The 19,803-nt window shown below is 39.8% G+C and overlaps 1 protein-coding gene across 1 annotated transcript in view; it reads right to left on the bottom strand.

Annotated features, from left to right (window-relative positions):
• The window catches only part of LOC149260903 (B3 domain-containing protein Os06g0194400-like), a 28,601-nt gene extending 22,712 nt beyond the window's left edge, over window positions 1-5,889 (bottom strand). The window contains exons 1-4 of the mRNA XM_089421343.1: window positions 5,700-5,889; window positions 5,391-5,475; window positions 5,245-5,316; window positions 5,059-5,157 (exon numbers count right to left, since the gene is read on the bottom strand). Of these exons, the coding sequence (XP_089277469.1) occupies window positions 5,059-5,157; window positions 5,245-5,316; window positions 5,391-5,468 (249 nt within the window). The 5' untranslated portion in view covers window positions 5,469-5,475; window positions 5,700-5,889. The remainder of the gene's footprint in view (window positions 1-5,058; window positions 5,158-5,244; window positions 5,317-5,390; window positions 5,476-5,699) is intronic.
• Window positions 5,890-19,803: the final 13,914 nt, after the last annotated feature.

The following is a 19,803-nucleotide window of genomic DNA, read 5'->3' as shown; positions in this document are numbered from 1 at the left end:
AACATGAAAATTTCAAAATTATATACATATATATAAATTTATAATATATATAATTAAAAATTATATTATATATACCTCGACATCTCCCCGTCTCCCCTAAATTTCCCTAAAATTTCAGGGTTCTCCCACACGTCCCCTTTGTGCGTCTCCCCGCACCCGCATCTCCCCGTCTCGGAGACTTGGTGGAACATTGGCCAAAAGTCCTTATTGACAAGTTGTTATTGTAGGTCCAGGGTTTAAAGCCACTTCATCAAAGAGCCCTAGGAGTGTTGAAGATGTCATGCTTATGCTATCTAAGTTACATTCATCATGGGGAGAAACAAGGTGCACCATCATGAGTGACGGATGGACAGATCAGAAGAATAGAACTTTCATAAATTTCTTTATATCTTGTCTAACAAGCACAATGTTTCTCAAATCAATGGATGCCTCAAACAAGGTTAAAACTGCCCAACTTATTTGTGAGATTATGCAGGAAGTTGTTCAAGAAGTGGGAGAAAAACATGTTGTACAAATTGTCACCAACAATGCAGCTATTATATGGCTGCTAGTAGACTTTTTTAGATTAGGCACCCCACTATTTTTTAGACCTCTTGTACTGCCCCCATTGCATAGAATTAATGCTTGAGGACATTGGTAAACTTCCTTGATACACATGAGGTTGTGGAGAAGGCAAAATCCATAACCAAATACCTGTACAATCACACTATTGTCCTAAACACCATGAGAAAATACACTAAAGGAAAAGAAATTGTTCGACCTACAATGACGAGATTTGCAATAAATTTCATATCTTTCCAATTTGTAGTTGAGCAAAAGATAAATCTAAAGAGGATGTTCTTGGGACCTGAGTGGTTGGCATATAAGCATTCCAATGCCCTTGAAGACATTGAAATTGTTGCACTTGTGTTTAATGACGATTTCTGGAAAGATGCTAAAGAGATTATTGTTATGACAAGTCTCTTATCAAAGTTCTCAAGTACTTCAAGTTTTTCAACTTTTTCATTTTTAAAATTACATTTCAAGTTCCATTTCATTTTCAAAATTTCATATTTCATTGAATTTGAAAGCTTGAACTTTCAAGATGAATGATGGTGAAAAACTCATTATGGGTTACATTTATGGGGCAATGGATCTCGCAAAAGAGGCCATCAAAAGAAGATATGGGAATGAGGAAGCCAAATATATGCCTCTTTGAGACATTATTGATGCACATTGGGATAGGCAATTGCATTCCCCTTTACATTTGGCAGAGTACTTCTTAAATCCACAATACATTTTCAATAACAGAAAATTTAATGAGGATAGGGAGGTTGGCAAAAGACGTATCTTCCCTAATCAAGAAGTTGAAAGTCGTGTCCCTACCCAACCACAGGATTATAGGGTGCTAGCCAAATTATTTGCCTATACCGATACTAGAAAGGACTAAGATGTTACGAAGTACCCTTTGAGGCTTGAAGGCTTCATCAATTCAATTAATTTGTTTAAACTTTATTCTATATGTTAAATGTTTTTTTTTTAATTTTGTCGTCTTTATATGTTTACTATTTATCATCTTTGATCTGTAATTAGTATTTACTACTCACAAACTCTTGCAACTTCTTGTCGTTGGTGGCAAAAACTTTGGTAGTGATACACCAAATTTGAAGAGATTCACCATTTGAATCTTAAACCAATCATGCAATGCTTCGGGTAATCAACACAACTAGAGCACGTTTGAAAAAATACATTCTAAGAAGCGCAACCAAATGTCACAAAAGCACTTAAATGACCTTGTAATTACAATCTACGACTTCGCAACAAGCAAATTATAGGTGAAACATTAAGCCTTGAGGAACAAAAGGCTTGGCATAGTCATGCATAATTGCATTTGAATTTGAAGGTTTAATAATTTGATTTGCACTTTAAATTTCAAACTTCAATTCACATTTTCATGTCTCGTGATAATGACAAATTTGGATCATTCACCAATCGAACTTGAAGAGATAGATCTAGTGTTGCAAAAATCGCGATTGGGACAAAATCAACAAGGCTCTGCTGAAAAAATAATAATAATAATAAAATAAATAAATTTTGTAAAAATTGGAAAAAAAAAAATTGGTAAAAATCAAGTCAAGCAAGCGAAGGAGTGGAGGAGTTGCTTCTAGTTCTCACTCTTAAGAGTCTTAAGACCTATTTTTTTATTGATTAGCATGCAGTATTTTGTAAACTTTTAGAAGCAGATGCTTCTAGTTCTATGTAGTCACTGGTTAGGAGACAGTTTTCAATACTTTGGACTAATAACATATATGAGATACTTATTCATTCATGATATTTTGGACATCTATTGATATTAGGCATTGTTTGAAAATTGAACATGACTTTATTGATTATCAATGAAAAATGATTTTTAATTCAATATATATGTATATCTTTATTTATTGAATTCACTGATTTTTTCCCAATTTTTTCTCAATCCAATTAAAACTCTTAGCTCTTTTGCCTCGTAAATTTATTGCCAATTCTGAATCTGATAACATTGATTTGAGCCCTAACTTTGAACACTGTACTGGAGATTAAAAAATCAGCTACAACAATGTGCTCTAGCTTTTTTTGCCGACGAGAAAATCATCTTTGGATATTAGTTGTGAAATTTTGTAAGTGTTGTCTTCGCTGATGAAAAAAAATATCATGGTTTGAAGTATTGCCTCACCTGACGAAAATGATCAACTGTGGAAATAAGTTTTGAATATTGTAGTGTTGTCAACTGGAAACTACCTAGACTAGCGAAATGAGGTCTGGATATCTAAAAATCCGTACCCAAACATCTATCTGGTGAAAATCAGGTTTAAATTTCGTACAAATTTATGCTGTGGTTCATTTCCAATCAATTAGCTAAACAAAACATAAAACGTGCCTTAGCTGCGGTTGCTGAAGATCTATAATATGCATATGCTCCCTTAGTCGCAAAAGATGGTGTAACCGTGCCCTGGCCTCGTTTCAAAGGAGGTCTCACTATGCAAAAACAGCTCTGACGTTTACTTAAAACAAAATAGCTATAACAACAACTTTTGGTTTTTTTACAGGGGAAAGCTAGGGATTGACGTGGTCAAACAGGACCAGCTCTAAACGAAGGTAGCCCGATCTGATCGAGATTCGTGACTTGTCAGGCCCAGACAGATTTGACCGGTTCAAACCCGAGTCTACAAAGTTAAAACGAACCTGGGGTTAACCCTACTTACCCCAGATCAATTTTGCGCTTGGTCCGAATGTCAAACCTTTTGTTACGGTTCGATCCAATTGAGTCTCGTGCCTACGTAAGCTACATATCACGCAGATTTCAAATTGGACAAGATTGTCCAGAAACCAATGACAAACAATGTTACATGTAACATGGAATGGAATGGAATGCCAATGAACTTGGATGGCTTCTCCAAGGGAACCAACCAACACAATGATGTCCTTAAATGTCAATCAACAGCAGAATTCGCCATCAAGAAGATAGAACGAACACATGCTCTCTCTACTACTTCCAAACGATGTAAACTCAAAAACCTATATAGTTAAAGGACTCGAGTGGCCAAGGCATCCATACCCTGGGAAAACCACGCCCAGAAGGAAAAAACACATGCCCTCTCGGTTACTTACAAACAATGTGAAATCAAAGAACTGCGTAGTAAGACGACTTGTGTAGCAGGGGAGACCCACGCCCATCACTGCTTTAGGGTACTGAAGTAGCCAAGGCATCCATGCCTTAGGTAACAATGTGAACTCAAAGAACTGCGTAGTAAGACGACTTGAGTAGCCAATGCATCTATACAGGGGGAGACCCACGCCCATTACTGCTTTAGGGTACTGAAGTAGCCAGGGTATCCATGCCTTGGGTAACCCATACCATGTTTGCCCACATGCTCCTGGCTACTTAAGTCCCTCTGCATCCAAGTTTCAAAACAGGTTAAAAAACCTAACAAATTTCGAGTGATAAACTAAGATGAATTTAAAAGAGAGATTAAGTTCTGCATCATAATAATGTCCCAAAAAAAAAATCCAACTGAACTTTGATTCATAGATAAGCTCGGGGTGCAAAGGTAACTCGATTTCTTTTGATCTCACCATTGCTCAAGAGATCTGCAGAGCATGAATGATGGCTTAAACTGGACACAATAAAAAGCTTTAAAACTTAAAAAATAAACACCCTACCGGCATGCTTTACCCAGAAGAGCAATTGGGATTGGCAAAATGTTTGCAACAAAAAGTCGTGGACCTAATCTCGCTACATTATTCCAACTATGAAATAAGGCAACTTATTAGCTGCTTGCTTTCTTGCAACTTATCACCTCAGACTTGCACCTGACCTATAGAAGAACAAAACCTGGTAAATAGATTAATATTCTATCAAAGCCGCCAATAAACCAAACATTAGCACACTAAACATTTGATGGGTTCCCAAACCCGTAAGTCTACGTCAATGCCAAAATTTCCACTACTTTCAACACAGAGGGAACTACACTGCATACACAAAGAATACCTATTCAGAACAGAACCCATTACATTTCAACAGGCAACACATCTTGAGACCATGCCTGCGGGGCTGTAGCCAAATGGCAAGCTAGAAAACCTGCCAAGATGATGGCCTAAGTTCAAAAGCAAGCTCATATGTTCTCTGTGTCTTGTTTTGACAAAACGATACTGAGTTTGTGCTGTGCTAAAATGGACTGAATGATAAATTTGCAGATGAAGCCAAGTACAAGGTCCTAAGTGACTTCCACATAATAGATGTTAATGTGGCTTGTTTTGAGCTAACGTGAAGGTGCTATTAGTGAGTTTGTGCTGTCCTAAAGCGGAACTCATGTGGCTTGTTTTACCTTAATGTGGAGGTGTACTATGCCAATGAATGATATCTTTGCAGATGAAGCTAAGAACAAGTACTAAGTAACTTCCACATAATAAATGTTAATAATATCCTTGTGAGTCCTCACTGACTTCCACAAAGTAAAAACCCCTCAGCGCCACTGTGGTAGCTCCATTGTGCAAAAGATAGGGTTGGGGATGAAGCTGTGCAAAAGAAGACAATGCTACTTCGCGGTAATCAGGGGCCGGAATGTTGGCAACGCGGGAGGAGCGGCGCACTGAGACAGGACCTCTCTCCACCTTTGGCGTTCGCGGCTTAGCATTCCTCTGTAACAAACGCACATCACAACAAAATGCCTCAAATGCCCAAAAAACCCAAGAAGAGCATAACATCCGCTGAACTTCAAAACAAACCTGAGGGGTTGTCTTGTGTGCCGAATTACGCGCCTCGGAAAAACCGTTGGAGAGCGCTACAAGGTTCAGCTCCTGCATTCACCAATTCGTTCATAACACTCTAAACAAAACAATAGAAAAATCCCAAATGCCTTATGGTTACTGACCTCCATTCGCTTCTTGTTCTCTTCCAGGCGTTGCTTGCGAACTTCCTCGTAAGCGTTTGCACTGTTCTTTGGACCCATTGCTGCCCTGCAAATCATGACACAGAGAAAGGCCAGCTATTAACTACAGAGAAGAGGGACTTTTCTGCAACTGGCTCAGGATCGATTCTCAACACACCATATGCTGATATAACCTGAGAATCCTCAAACTGGCATGCACAGCAAAAATTTACAGAAAAAAAGGTATACCAAAAATTTGTATACAGAAACTAGATAGAAAAGCAAACCAGGGAATGAAAATGAAATGAGTACCTTAGAAAATACTCGTTATTTGCAAGGGGAGAAAAGTAACAATTTGCGGAGTCCAGCAATATTGATAGTGAAGTTCGACTCTGCGAGACTGGAACTGGTTGATACTGAAGTTTATAGAGAAGACGTGTGAGAATATGAAGGAGCAGCTGCGCGAGAGGGGGTAAGGCGGGAATTTGACCGTTAAAGCCTCGTTTATTGGAATTTGACCTAAGCTAGGCTTAATCTTTGTGACCGTAAAACCTCGTTTACTGGCCTAAGCCAGGCTTAATCTCTGTGACGTAAGGAGCTTAAACTGTATTAATTTGAAATTCGAGGGGCATATTTTATTATTTTCTCGACTCTCACGCGCGAAATGGACCCTTTTGACAAGACCCAATAATTGATTGCCAATGGAGCGGTTCCTAGAATCGGCGGCCATTATAACGCACTCCAGTAAGAACTGCTAAAAGACCAATTTGAGGTATTTCCGCTGTCCAGTCCTTGAAAAGCTGAGAAATAAACGGGCCTCCAACGGAATTTAGTACGAGTTAAAGTTGATTTATCAATTCCGATAATTGAAAGTTAAAGTTTATTTATTGGCTGTATTTAGGAGTATTTGGATAAAAATATTTCAAAAAATTTTGTAAACAGTGTTTGAATCGTGTTTTTGATGGTGGAAATGGATTCAGTACCATCGAAACTGTCTAAACACCTAAAATTTTCAAATTTAACAACTATAACTTAAATTTACAAAAATCTTTGCCAAATTTTCTTTAAATATACCCAAAATTTCTTTAACTTTTTAAACAACTCCTCCCCCATCTCGTTAAACTACCATACCGGAATGGCAAATGCGAGAGAAACTAGTTAGATCCCTACGGGTTCGTCGGTAATTACCTGATATTTTGGTCCTTTTCTCAACTCTCATTTTTATTAAAAAGCTTATTGAAAAACAATTAATTCCGGATACCCAAATTTTAGGAGGGTAAATAAAGTTAGTTTAAACTTTTAAATTTATTTTATTTATTCAGGGTCATATTGTTAAATTTATGGGGCTAGAGGCTTTTTAAAATTTATATAATGTAGATAAATATTTTGATTAGGTCAAAATAAAATAAAATTAATTTTATAAAAATATAATAATAAAATAAAATTAGATTTGATATTAACATATATTTTTTCTAGAAAGAAAAAGTGGAATTGTATTATATTGAGTCTGTATAACAGCTCCAGATGATACATTTTATGCAAATTAAAAAAACATAGGACATAAAACCAGAGGATGAGGTCTTCTGAGCAGATTGCCGAAACTCGAAAATACACAGATACAAAGACACCTCCAGCACCAGCTGGGAACAAAATCAGAGAAAGATATAGCCATTCAAAATCATACAGATGCCAGGAAAAAACAAAAAGGAGAAATAAATACAGATCAGAAGGACAAATAGAAAGAGATTAAAAACCCGGGATACAGAAATCCTGAATGATAAAGGACTCCTCGCCATCTGAAACCTTCATGGACCATGAACCTGAACCTAGATGAAGACCCTCCTTTGACAGGCAGTCCGCTTGCTGGTTCTGAGCTCTGTAGATGTGCTGAATGGTACACCCTCTCATAAGTCCCCAAAAAAACATAATCCTATCCATCCAGACTGTGAGGTGAGGGCACCTGATGAAGCTTTTACCATTGACATGATCGACCATAGTTTTGGAGTCCCCGAAGATAGAGATGGCATGAATGTCAAAAAAGATACAGAAGGCGAGAAGACCCGCAAGGGCCTTCGCCTCTGCCAAGCTGTTTGTTCCCTTACCTGCATTCCAAGAAAGACTATATTGAAGATTCTCGTCCATAATCATGAACACCCCACAGCCGCATGAGTTTTGTTGGGCAGCGCCATCAAAAAAGGCCCTCAGGGACCTGAGAAGAGAATCTACCTGCCCATTTCTGTTGACAGCTTTCGATTTTGGAAACTTTTTGGGGACCGAGTCATATATGAGAATTATGTGTTGTAAAATATCCTTGAGAGGCTCCTTTGCTTCTTTGAAAATTATATTGTTCCTCCACCTCCAGGCACACCATAGAACAATTATAATGATCGATCTCCATGATTCTCTTTGCCTACTCCACCAATCAAAAGCAGCCTGTGTAGAAGCATGAGAAACAAGAGGGAAACCAAATAGAATTGCCAACTCCTGCCATATTTGCTGAAAAGAATTGCATTGGAAGAACATGTGAAAATTGGTTTCCTCTTCTAATTCGCACATTAGGCACCTGCTCGGCCCATGCCACTTCCTTTTCTTCAAATTCTCCCAAGACAGATTTTTATTGTAAAACACCAGCCATGAGAAGTATATAAATTTGGGAGAGCATCCTGATTTCCAAAACGTTGTTGGGAAAGTGGGATAAGAGTGTAAAGACTTCAAACCAATCATATCTGCATAAATATCCTTTACACATACCTGTATATTTGCGTTTGGCGGATTCCAAACTAAAAAATCTTGCGGCCTGGACCGGAGAAACCCGCAGCTTCTCAGAACGTTTTTGACTGAGTTCCATTGACTTAACATAGACTCTGGCAAACCAAGATCGTCAGCCGATTTCCATATAGGGAGAGGGCCTTGCCAACCTGCAATCAACTTATCCCACGTGAAGAAGCCTTTACTATGGAGGAAGAATAGGATCCTTTCGGGAATTGATATGCTCTCACGCCCACTCATGATGGGATCTATTCCGATAAGGATTCTATTACCAGATTGAAAGCACCATTTCAGGTTCCTTAAGAAATATTGCTCTATTTTACGGAAGCTGAGCCAGATGGCAGAGCCATACTTTGCTCCAATCCTCCCTAAACGAAACCAATATTCCATGCCTTTTCCTCTCATGTATTTCATCTTAATGGTATTGCTCCATGGCCCTTCCCCGTAGATACCCCTCCACAAAGATTTGCACAGGAGCGCTTTCCCGAAGGTCCTCAGATCCAATAAACCCCATCCACCTGTAATCTTCGGTCTAGAAATCTTTTCCAAAGTAGTGAGATGATATTTTCCTTGAGCTGAATTGCCGCCCCATATAAAATTTGCAGTGATCTTGTTCATTTTCTGAATGATGCTTGCCGGAAGGAAGAAAATGTGAGCCCAATATACAGCAAGTTGCGAAAGTACTGCTTGAGTTAGGACGATTCTTCCAGCCAGAGATAGACATTTATATTCCCAGGCAGATATCTTTTTATAGTATCTATCAATAAGCCATTTCCAATCATCTTTAGAGTAACCCTTTGCCTTTAGATGAAAACCCAGATATTTTACTCCATCCTTGATTGACCTCGTACCGACTCCAAACAAGGCGGAAATCCATTCCACTGTTTCCATATTGGCGTCATTGTGGTAAAGAATGGATTTGGACTTGTTTATTTGTAAGTCGGTGGCCCTTTGAAACCTATATAGAATGTCGTTTAGGCATATCCACGTAATCCTGCACAACATTGCAAAAATAAGTACATCATCGACAAATAAATTGTGCGAAATGTAGTTGTTCCTGCATATCTTCACGGGTTTGCAAGTGTTCTCTGAAACAGCCTTATTGATATGAAGGCTTAAAGAGTTCATTGCTAGGATGAACAGCAGCGGCGATAAAGGGCATCCTTGACGCAGCCCCCTTTCTGCTAGGAAAAAAGGGGAAGGGATCCCGTTAATAATGACAGCATAATTCACGTTCTCAATACATGCCATAATCCAATTTATGACATTTGATTTCAGACCAATCTTTGCTAATAAACACCTGATAAAACCCCAGTCTAAGCAGTCGTAGGCTCTTTGCAAATCAATTTTCAAAATGGCTGCTTCAGATCGATTTGAGAGCATGGAGAACAGGCTTTCCTGTGTGTTGGCGACAACATCCATTATATTCCTTCCCTTCAAAAAAGCATACTGGTCCTTAGATAATGAGCTCGCTAATGTATTTAAGTAGAATATAGTTTATTTAAAAAAAGAAAATTAAACTAGCATAGATCTATTTTAACTCTGGATTAAAATTAAATCGACTTAGATCTATCTTAACTCTCGATCTATCAAGTGAGGAAAGGGATCAAATCTCTATTGGTAATCGATAATTAAACATGTTACTTAATAACTAATGGTTAACAATTAAAGAGTTATGAGTGGATGTCATTTAATGATAATTAAAATTTAAAATAAATATTTTTTTTAAATATAAAAAATATATTATGTTAATATATTTAGGTTGATAGGTGTGTTTATTTTGTAATAGATTTTTTTTAATTTTACTTTAATTATTAATAATTATTATGAGGATGTTAAGGACTTAATTTTTAATAATATTTTAGATTAATTTTAGTTGTAATCAAGAATTAAAGATTGAAATTTATCTCAAAAGTAAATATGTCATTTTTCCCTTTTAATTAAATTAATTAAGTTACAAATATATCATAATTTATGTGTCAGCAGTTTTTTGAATATATGGTATTAGTAAACCATGATATTGGCTCGTAATATTTTCTATTTATAAGTTAACAATCTTCATAGTAAGATTTGACTCGATTTTCATAGTTAAAAAATCATATTGTTTGTTTTTCTAAAGGTATATATGCTTATCTCATACATTAATTATTTCTCAAAGTAATAATAATAATCTAAAATAAAATTATAATTTAATTAATTTTTATGATTTTTTTAATATTGGCAATGTTGATATATAATGGTGTTGACCAACAATTTAATTTTAATGGTTGCACTAGTTGATAATTATAATATTTAAGTTATATAGTTGCATTAGTTGATAATGATGATATCTAATTTACATGGTTGTGCTAATTGATAATGATGGTGAATTGTACATAATGGTGGTGTTTTATGAAGAATTGAAGTTACAGTTAGTCTTTTTTTAAGTTACAATTAGTTTTTTTTTAAGTAATTTTAAATTTATTAAAAATTGAATATATTTCACTCTCGATCTGGGTGCGAGCCAGAGGACGGCCCCTTCAAGGTAGAGTAAATGTTGAGTACGCCAACGTACAAGACCACCGCCCCCCACACGCTCGAGGCAATGTGTCACGACGCCGAAGACGACGGTAGTCTTTCAACCTCTCTTGGTGAGGTGCGGCACCACCGAACACTTTCTTTTCATCAATACTTATGTTCATGGACTACACCTAACCATATGTCCTACTTAGTTTGTGTTTCTCAACCAAGTAATTATTACGTTTCCTTTATACCAATGAACACCCATACACATTCATTATCATCAGCAATTATAAATGAAGAACACAATTGCACGGTACAAAAGGGAGGGGCAACTCCCTGAACAATGAGTCTACCCGCATAATATATTATACAATCTTTCATTGTTACAAAGCTTTACAAGTATACTTGGAAACACCAAGTTTCATACTTAGCCAAATTTACAACTTCATCACACCACCGTGTGATAACCAAGATCCTTTGCCCAAGTCGGGTGGGCGCGCCCTCACACGAGCTGCCTTCCGCACTTCACAACTGAATCTTCTTTTCGTGCACGACGGGCGGGTGACTCCACCAAGTCACCAAGACACCCTCTTCACACAATCGGCTTCACCAACGTTCCACTGTGCACCTGGCTTCACCAACATTCCACCATTCACCAACTTCGCACCGGTGGGCGACTTCACCAAGTCTCCACCGTTTACCAACCGGCGGGTACTCCTACCCGCGCCCTCACACAAAACCAAGAAGTCGTGCTACCTTCGTGCGGCCTTGCCTAAGAGTGGGCGCATCACCAAATCTGCGCATTTCCTTCTTGCTGCGACTATACTTGTCTTACGCCTTCTCTACATTAGATGAGCGAAGTTGTGTGTTGTCCAAATGAGCTCCACGCATTGTTTTATATATAGGGGTGGAAGGGCGAGTCGAGCTGCCCAAGCCGACTCGTCCTCCATGTAAGGAGCGCCCCCTACTCATCACAATCTTCCCAAATACATGTCGCCCTTGCATGAATTGTAGGTCGGCCCATGGTCTAACCATCCACGCTCCCACACACATATAAACCTTTGTATAGCCTTCCTTTTATGCGCATTATTACATAGTAATCTTCGCACCTTTGGTAAGCTCGCAATTTTCATGTTTAAGCCGCTCATTTCACCAATAAGCCTTCATCGCACATCGAGTAGGCGTGCTAAGGAACCGCAGGTCCTTACATCCTCCTCCACCTGAAATCATTGTTGTCCTCGACAACATACCATCCTGGTAGCCATCCACCAAGATCAAGATTTCCATATCCGAACAGTCTTATCCATGATATCAACTCCTCCACATACTGCAAACATCCCTGCAACATATGTAGAACTACCATCTCCATCATGTCTCATCCCTCCGTAGGCTACCTGTCAAGATACTCCACCTGATACGGACATCTGTCTGCACAAATGTCAACTCATGCGGATCCAACTCATGCCGACACACCTCTGCACATTGGTACCCCTCATGACTCGAACTAGTTGGGTAGCTAATCCAAACATACGCCCAAACCACAAGAATGCACATCCTTATGTCACCATAAGTCTTCCCTTGACTTCTGCTACATCTCGGACTCATCAAGAATCTGTCCAATCCATGCTCAGGTCCATGGAAACTCCATCCCATCTGCAACATGTTCAGCCGATGGCTTTGTTGCACAAGAGAGTACAACCTCTCCACTGGCTCATACATCTCCATGTCACAACAGCATCTGCACAACATCCTTTGCTTCGACATTCCCCCATAGAATGTCCATGACACCCTTATACATGCTCCTGCATAATGTCCTTGCATAACCGTCATGCTCCATGTCTCCAACCTGATGTCCATGACTCTAGTTGTCCATTATGTCCAACCCATGTAGACTTCATCCCAACAGCTGGTCATCTGCATCCAAGTCTGCAATCTGTCATAAAGAAGCCTCCTCCCAAGGCCCCTTGTTAAGTTGGTGTAGCCCCTCCCAAGCAACGTCCCTACACCAACCCTTCTCCAAGGTTGTCTATAGAGAAAGGAGGGCCAGGAAGTTTCCTCCTTGACTCTCATCCACCCATGTATCAAATTGATGTTGTGTCCTCAAGTATTTCTGCACTGCCTCAATCTCCTCACATGTACATCCAAGCTCTCTAAGCTTGTCCTTCATCAACTGAAAGTCATATATGCCCATAACATACCTGCAAAAATCCACTATACCAGCTGGATCTCTACCTTCATAATCCTCTCCAACCACTGCCTCTGAAGTAGTACTCGAACTCCCTTCTTTTGCAACTCCATTGTGAAGATCATCAGTAGAAGATGTCTTTGTCAAGTGCTTTAAGGTTCGTGAGATTGCCTTCTCACTTACTTCATTCTTCCTCGCTTTTGCAACGAAGTCAATCAACTTCCCTTCCTTCGTTGTTTGAGCCATACTCCCAAGTCCTCTTTGCTCCATATCCTCATGCTTCACATTCGGATCTTTGGGATACAAAGTCATAGAATTCATCCTCAGTTTATACCCCAAGCAACTCCTTCTATTCATTGGAACCATCATGGTTCTCCCTTCAGCTGTGATCAAGAGAATGTCCGGTCCACCATTGGTATGGCTTGTGCAAGCCTCATGAAATCTTGCCCCAGCACCATAGAATGATCATCCATGTCCACGATCCTCAAGTCCAACTTTCCAAACTACGATCCCACTCTCACCTGAGTGTTCTCCATTACACCAATAACAGCTTTCATGGTAGAGTTGACTGCTTTGAAAGCACTCCATTCCCTCTCCATCTTTGCTTTCTTCCCAAAAGACTTTGTTGCTTTCCTGCTTAAGAAGCTATGAGTAGCCCCAGTATCCACCAAAGCTACAAATGTCTTGCCTTTCACAGTCACCTGCACAAAACTCAACTTCAAGGCATCACCTCCTTCTGTTGGCTTTATCTTGTGTCTCACATCAGCAACCTTCTTCAAGAATTCGACCTTAGAAGTGTCAATTGTCTTGTGCTCCAACTTGAAATTCCTCCTAAGGTACTTCACTTCCTTGCTTGGCTCTTCTAAGCAACCCAATCCTAGTCTAGCTTGACTACCTTCAAGCTTGTCCTCCATTGCGTTCTGCTCAAGTGCACCAACCAAGTATCCATTGACTACTTCCATAGAACTAAGCTTCCGAACATCCTCTGGATTGTCTCAGTAGTGAGTTCCTAGCCTGTCAATGTAGTCGAGCTCTTCCTGCTCAATTACAACAACCTTCTTTCCAAGGAGCTTCTTCTTTATCTCCTCCTCAATTTGCTTGATTTCGGCTTCCATCATGGCACTTTTCTTCCTTAATCGGGCTCTTTCATCCAAGAGCTCTTGAAGACCAAGACCACTTTGTCAGATCTCCTCATCAAGTTCCTTGAGTTCACCATCTATCGTACTTTTGCATTGGCTCTTGAGTTCTTCAAGTTCCTTCCTTAGTTCCGAACAACTTTCCCGAATCTTCATGTTCTCAGCCTCCATCGAAACCTAGTTAGAACTCCATCGACCCATCTGTTCCAACACTTTGTACCTGAAGACTTCACTTGCATTATGGATAGATTCACCTGCCATAGGTTCATCCACCATCTTTGCCTTTCAGCCTTCTCCAAGTTGCCTGCAAAACATGAACCAGTGCTTGTTCCACTTGTATGTGAAATCAGCTTCCTTCACCTGCAAGTACTTGTTCACCTGTCACCGACTATCAAGTGAGTATACACTTGCTTCACCCAGCTTCCTGCAAGACTTTTCCAAGTCTTCAAACTAGCTCTGATACCAACTGTCATGACGCCGGAAGTCTTTCAACCGCTCTTGGCGAGGTGCGGCACCACCGAACACTTTCTTTTCACCAATACTTATGTTCATGGACTACACCTAACCATATGTCCTACTTAGTTTGTGTTTCTCAACCAAGTAATTATTACGTTTCCTTTATAATGATGAACACCCATACACATTCATTATCATCAGCAATTATAAATGAAGAACACAATTGCACGGTATAAAGGGAGGGGCAACTCCCTGAACAATGAGTCTGCCTGAATAATATATTATACAATCTTTCAATGTTACAAAGCTTTACAAGTATACTTGGAAACACCAAGTTTCATACTTAGCCAAATTTACAACTTCATCACACCACCGTGATCCTTTGCCCAAGTCAAGCAAGCACGCCCTCACACGAGCTGCCCTCCGCACTTCACAACCAAATCTTCTTTTCTGCACGACGGGCGGGTGACTCCACCAAGTCACCAAGACACCCTCTTCGCACAACCGGCTTCACCAACGTTCCACCGTTCACCAACTTCGCATCGACATGCGACTTCACCAAGTCTCCACCGTTTACCAACCGGCGGGTACTCCTACCCGCACCCTCACCCAAAACCAAGAAGTCGTGCTACCTTCGTGCGGACTTGCCTAAGAGCGGGCGCATCACCAAATATGTGCCTTTCCTTCTTGCTGCGGCTATACTTGTCTTGCGCCTTCTCTACATTAGATGAGCGAAGTTGTGTGTTGTCCAAATGAGCTCCACGCATTGTTTTATATATAGGGGTGGAAGGGCGAGTCGAGCTGCCCAAGCCGACTCGTCCTCCATGTAAGGAGCGCCCCCTACTCATCGCAATCTTCCCAAATATATGTCGGCCTTGCATGAATTGTAGGTCGGCCCATGGTCTAACCATCCACGCTCCCACGCACATATAAACCTTCGTACAACCTTCCTTTTATGCGCATTATTACACAGTAATCTTCGAACCTTTGGTAAGCTCTCACTTTTCATGTTTAAGCCGCTCGTTTCACCAACAAGCCTTCGTCGCACATCGGGTGGGCGTGCTAAGGAACTGCAGGTCCTTACACAATGGGTGTGGTGGCCTTTTGCATGCATAAGACTACCGCCACAGAGAAAGGTGGTAGAGATCTACGGGTAAGTTTCTGGTTAGTGGCGATTATAGTGGGAAGGAGGTTAGTAGTTTTTGCGACCACATGAGTGTGATTCAGTGTATGAGGTAAGGGGACTCTAGTATCGGGTTGTTGCAGCGTCTCCAACAACGATAGAGGTTCCATCAGCTCCAAACAAAGAAAATTGGGTATGTAAATTGTTTTCTCCTCCCCTCCATCATGCTCCCCTGTCTCTCGTTTGATTTGTGGGTTATGCATGGGGACAACTAGCTGGCGCGCATGAGGGCAATTGGGGCTGGGGGAATGGTTTGGCGTCGGTAGCTTGGAAGAAGAACTTGAATCCCATTTGAACCTCTTCAATTTCAACCCGCTACGAGATTTTCCTCTCTTGCTTGGGGTTAATTGGGCTATGGGACAGGGGTGAGAACCCTGGGGAATGGTCTTGCCTTTGGTTCAAAGGTGAGGGGGTCAGGTGTTGGGATAGTGTTCATACCTGTCTTAATGTTGAAGGTTTTTGTCTTATGGTTGGACAGCTTCTGGCTTCTGGCCTGGGCCGAAAGGTCTGCGAGATTGTTATTATGGGGAAGTGTTATCGGGGGTTTGGGAATTGGCATGTAACACAGACTGGCTACGCCATAATTGGAATGTTGAGTGAAGGTTGTTTGGTTAATGGGTCTTTGGCTGGTTGGCTTCCAAGGTTGGGCAACCAAGGCTTGCGTCATAATAGATGCAAGGCCACTATAGAGGGAGTGAGCCACCTGAGGGTCTGCAGGGTTGTCGAGGTGGTGTTGCATTACCTTGAATTGGGGAATGGTCACAAAAGGGATGGAATTGGGTGCGAGAGGCTTGGAATTTGCATTTTGGGTCGATATGCTACAGGGCTTGTGACTGGCTAGATGTCAGGGTGTTGCACCCATGGCCTGGGTTGCAGTGTATGCAAGGTTGTTGTTGGGATGGTGTGCTAGTTGGGGCACAAGAAGTTTCACGTGGCCGCGAAAATGGATCACACTGGGTTCGGCCTTGTCTATTATGCTTATTATGCAAGAAGTTGGGGGAAAGAGACTGCATGTGCAATGGGGATGTTGGACTTCGATGGGTGGCAAAGCCTGTGGGTGATGCAATGACACAGTATAATTGATTGCCAAATCTAGTTTCTTGCCTCCATGACAAGTACACAGAGTGGTAAGCCTCCCGGGCGTAAGGGGTTTCGAGGCTCGCCCCGTCACCGGCACATGGATCAACCAACTCATATCTTATTACCAAGCGTCGAGCTTGTGTGGCTATGGCTCGAACTGTAAAGACTAGAGGCCGAGGCAAGAGGTCGCGGGGTACTGAGCAAGAAAATGAACCCAGCTCCTTGGAGGAAAACACGGCAGAAAGCTTGTCGCTAACCTCATCAATGAAGCGGCAACAGCTTATCAGGAGGGGACCAACGAAGAGATCAGTAGACTGATAGAAGAATGGGAAGTTGATCTAAATTGTCAAGCGAGCGCGACCAAGATAGAGATGGAAGACTGGCGAATCCTCATGTCAAACCCTGGACACACCTGCGGGTGAATGACTCAATTTAAGCAGACCCTTTATCTATAATGGTTGATGAAAAGTCTCCTGGGCAAGGCCATGGAGCAGATTCTGGTGAGAATGGCGACAACGGTTCAGGATTTCCCAAACTGGATTTTTAGAAGTTGCAATTTCAAATGCAGAAACAAGAAGGACGCCTCGGTTGCATTGAGAAACACCTTCCCTGTTTGTGAGAGCAAACAAAGCTTCCATTCTCCAATGCCAAGGATCTGGCTCTAGTTGAATCTGTCTCTGCTGAGCAGGAAGATTAGAATGTTTTTTATTGTTAGTTTTGTTTAGTACTTATGCGGATAGCTTTTACTTTTCAGTATGCAGTTATATGTGAGTATAGGAAACTAGAGTATGGTTGTGGACATGATAATCAAACTTATATAGCTTGGGTAGAAAGACTCAAATTTTTTTGCTATTGGATGGCTTATCATTTGATTAGGTGGCCAACAGACTTGGTTTCCCACTAGGCAAGTTGAGACCACCTAACCTGTTTTATGTGGTATTAATTTGCTTATTATTAATGAAAAAGAAGAATCTAGCAAGCTTACAAAAAAAAAAAAAACTACTAAAAGTATATTTACAAATTAAAAATCTCCGTGATAAAGTAATGCTAAATATTTATGGTTAAAAAATCTTACTGCATGTTTTTTCAAATGTATATATCTTTATCTCATATATTAATTCTTATTATAATTAATAATAATAATAGTAATAATAATAATAATTTAAAATAAATTTATGATTTAGTTCATTTTTATGATTTTTTTTCACCTTGGCAATGTGAGATGTATCATGTGCTAAGCTTTTTTATGTCTATTTGCATTGACCATCCATTAATTAGATGGTTGAGCTAGTTGATAATTATAATATTTAATTTATATAGTCGCACTAATTGATAATGATAATATTTAATTTATATGGTTGTAGTAATTTATAATGATGATGAATTGTACACCAGCATAGATCATCTAAATTCTGGATCTAGCAAGCCTCGAGAGGTGCAAACCTTTCGTCAATTCTTGCACTCAAAAAAGAGGTTTGCACTTCCAAAGATTTGATCTCTCTCGGGGCTTGATAGATCCAAAATTTAGATGGATCTAAATTGGTATATAAAACTAATTACAATATGCTATTTCACATAATAGGTATAATTTGTGAAACTCACAATAATAAAATATTGAGAAAATTTTAATATTTAAAACTTCAAGAAGTAAAATATATGTTTTATAATATGTCATCTACTTTATTGAAAATGAATCTTCATGTATAAAATGTCTATATACTTTTTAATGGGAAATAAATATTCTTTGTCAAAACACTAAAATAACGAAAACAAATTTATATACAATGATATGAATTTCAATTCATCTTATTTGAGGATATTTTTTACGAAAAGTTATCTCTCTCTCTCTCTCTCTCTCTCTCTCTCTATATATATATATATATATATAACATTTGACACCTTCAAATAATTCTTTGAAATTAAACTTGAATGGCCAAAGAACCCATGTGATTATTCCAAGCTCGATGCCTTGCATGCTAAGGTTCAAAACCAAGAACATAGTCTGTCACATTCTGGTTATGATGATTTAATGGAGACTTACCCTTTAAATCAAAGTGATACAATTTCTTTCAAATAATGCATTGTTTCACTATTTATACCTAATTAGATTCAATTTCATGTAATTTGAAAGATTCAATTTGATTAAAATCACTGGATAAAAGGAGCACTAAAACTGCTATTCGTTAAAGGAGCAACAAAACCCTAGCTAGAGAACGACGCAAGAAGCTTGCAGCTGCTCCTCAACGGGCCCCTACTGCTGGGGTTTGAGTACCATGGACACACCAGAGCATGGAGAGCTTCTATAAGATCAACAACAAGAAAATGAAGGCATAGCAAAAGCTTTTGCCTCCCTCATCTTCGCAATGGGCCCGGCAAAGTACAAACCTTCAGTCACAAATTTTGTTAAAAGATTGGAAGACATTCCTGAAATCTCATTCCCTCCTGCCCTTCCCCGTAGAGCAGCACTGTCTCTGTCGGAGTGAGGATTAGTGGGGCAGTTTACGGGGTTATGGCCATCGCCCAAAACTGTGCAAAAATGGGTAGAAAGGAACTAGACTGCCTCAATAAATGGAAAAATATCAATCGGGTTTTGCGGAAGAGGATATTACACCTTCCACTTTGAAACCAAGGAGGATCAAGACCTGATCTTCAGGAATGGACCTTATTTTATGGACACAAGGGGTTTGTATCTAAACAGATGGACGTCGAATTTCGACCCAGAAATGGATGTCCCCAATGTCGTCCCCATCTGGGTTAGATTGCCACACCTTCCCCTTCACTGCTGGGGGGATGATTCAGTCAAAGCCATAGGAAACGCAGTTGGGAAATATATAGACAGATGTGAGCCAAAGGAAAATATGCATGCATGTGTCAGGATCTGTGTAGAAGTGGATCTAGGGAAAGGGCTACCAAAAGTTATCAAAATCAAAGTGGACCAGTGGACGCACATACAACAACTGGATTATGAACAAATTCCTTTCAAATGCAAGGTACGTCATGAATATGGTCATTTTGCAAATGAGGTACAAAAAAGAATGAAAATGAAAATGAAAAGAGTGAAGAACTGAAAAACAAATGGGAACAGGTCAAAAGAAAGAAGACAGT

Source organism: Pinus tabuliformis, chromosome 6, assembly GCF_031772625.1.
Source record: "Pinus tabuliformis cultivar Carrire ecotype Pingquan chromosome 6, CPIR1, whole genome shotgun sequence".
Lineage (NCBI taxonomy): Eukaryota > Viridiplantae > Streptophyta > Pinopsida > Pinales > Pinaceae > Pinus > Pinus tabuliformis.
Note: the sequence above shows the minus strand (reverse complement) of the source record. Positions and strands in the feature narration are given on the sequence as shown.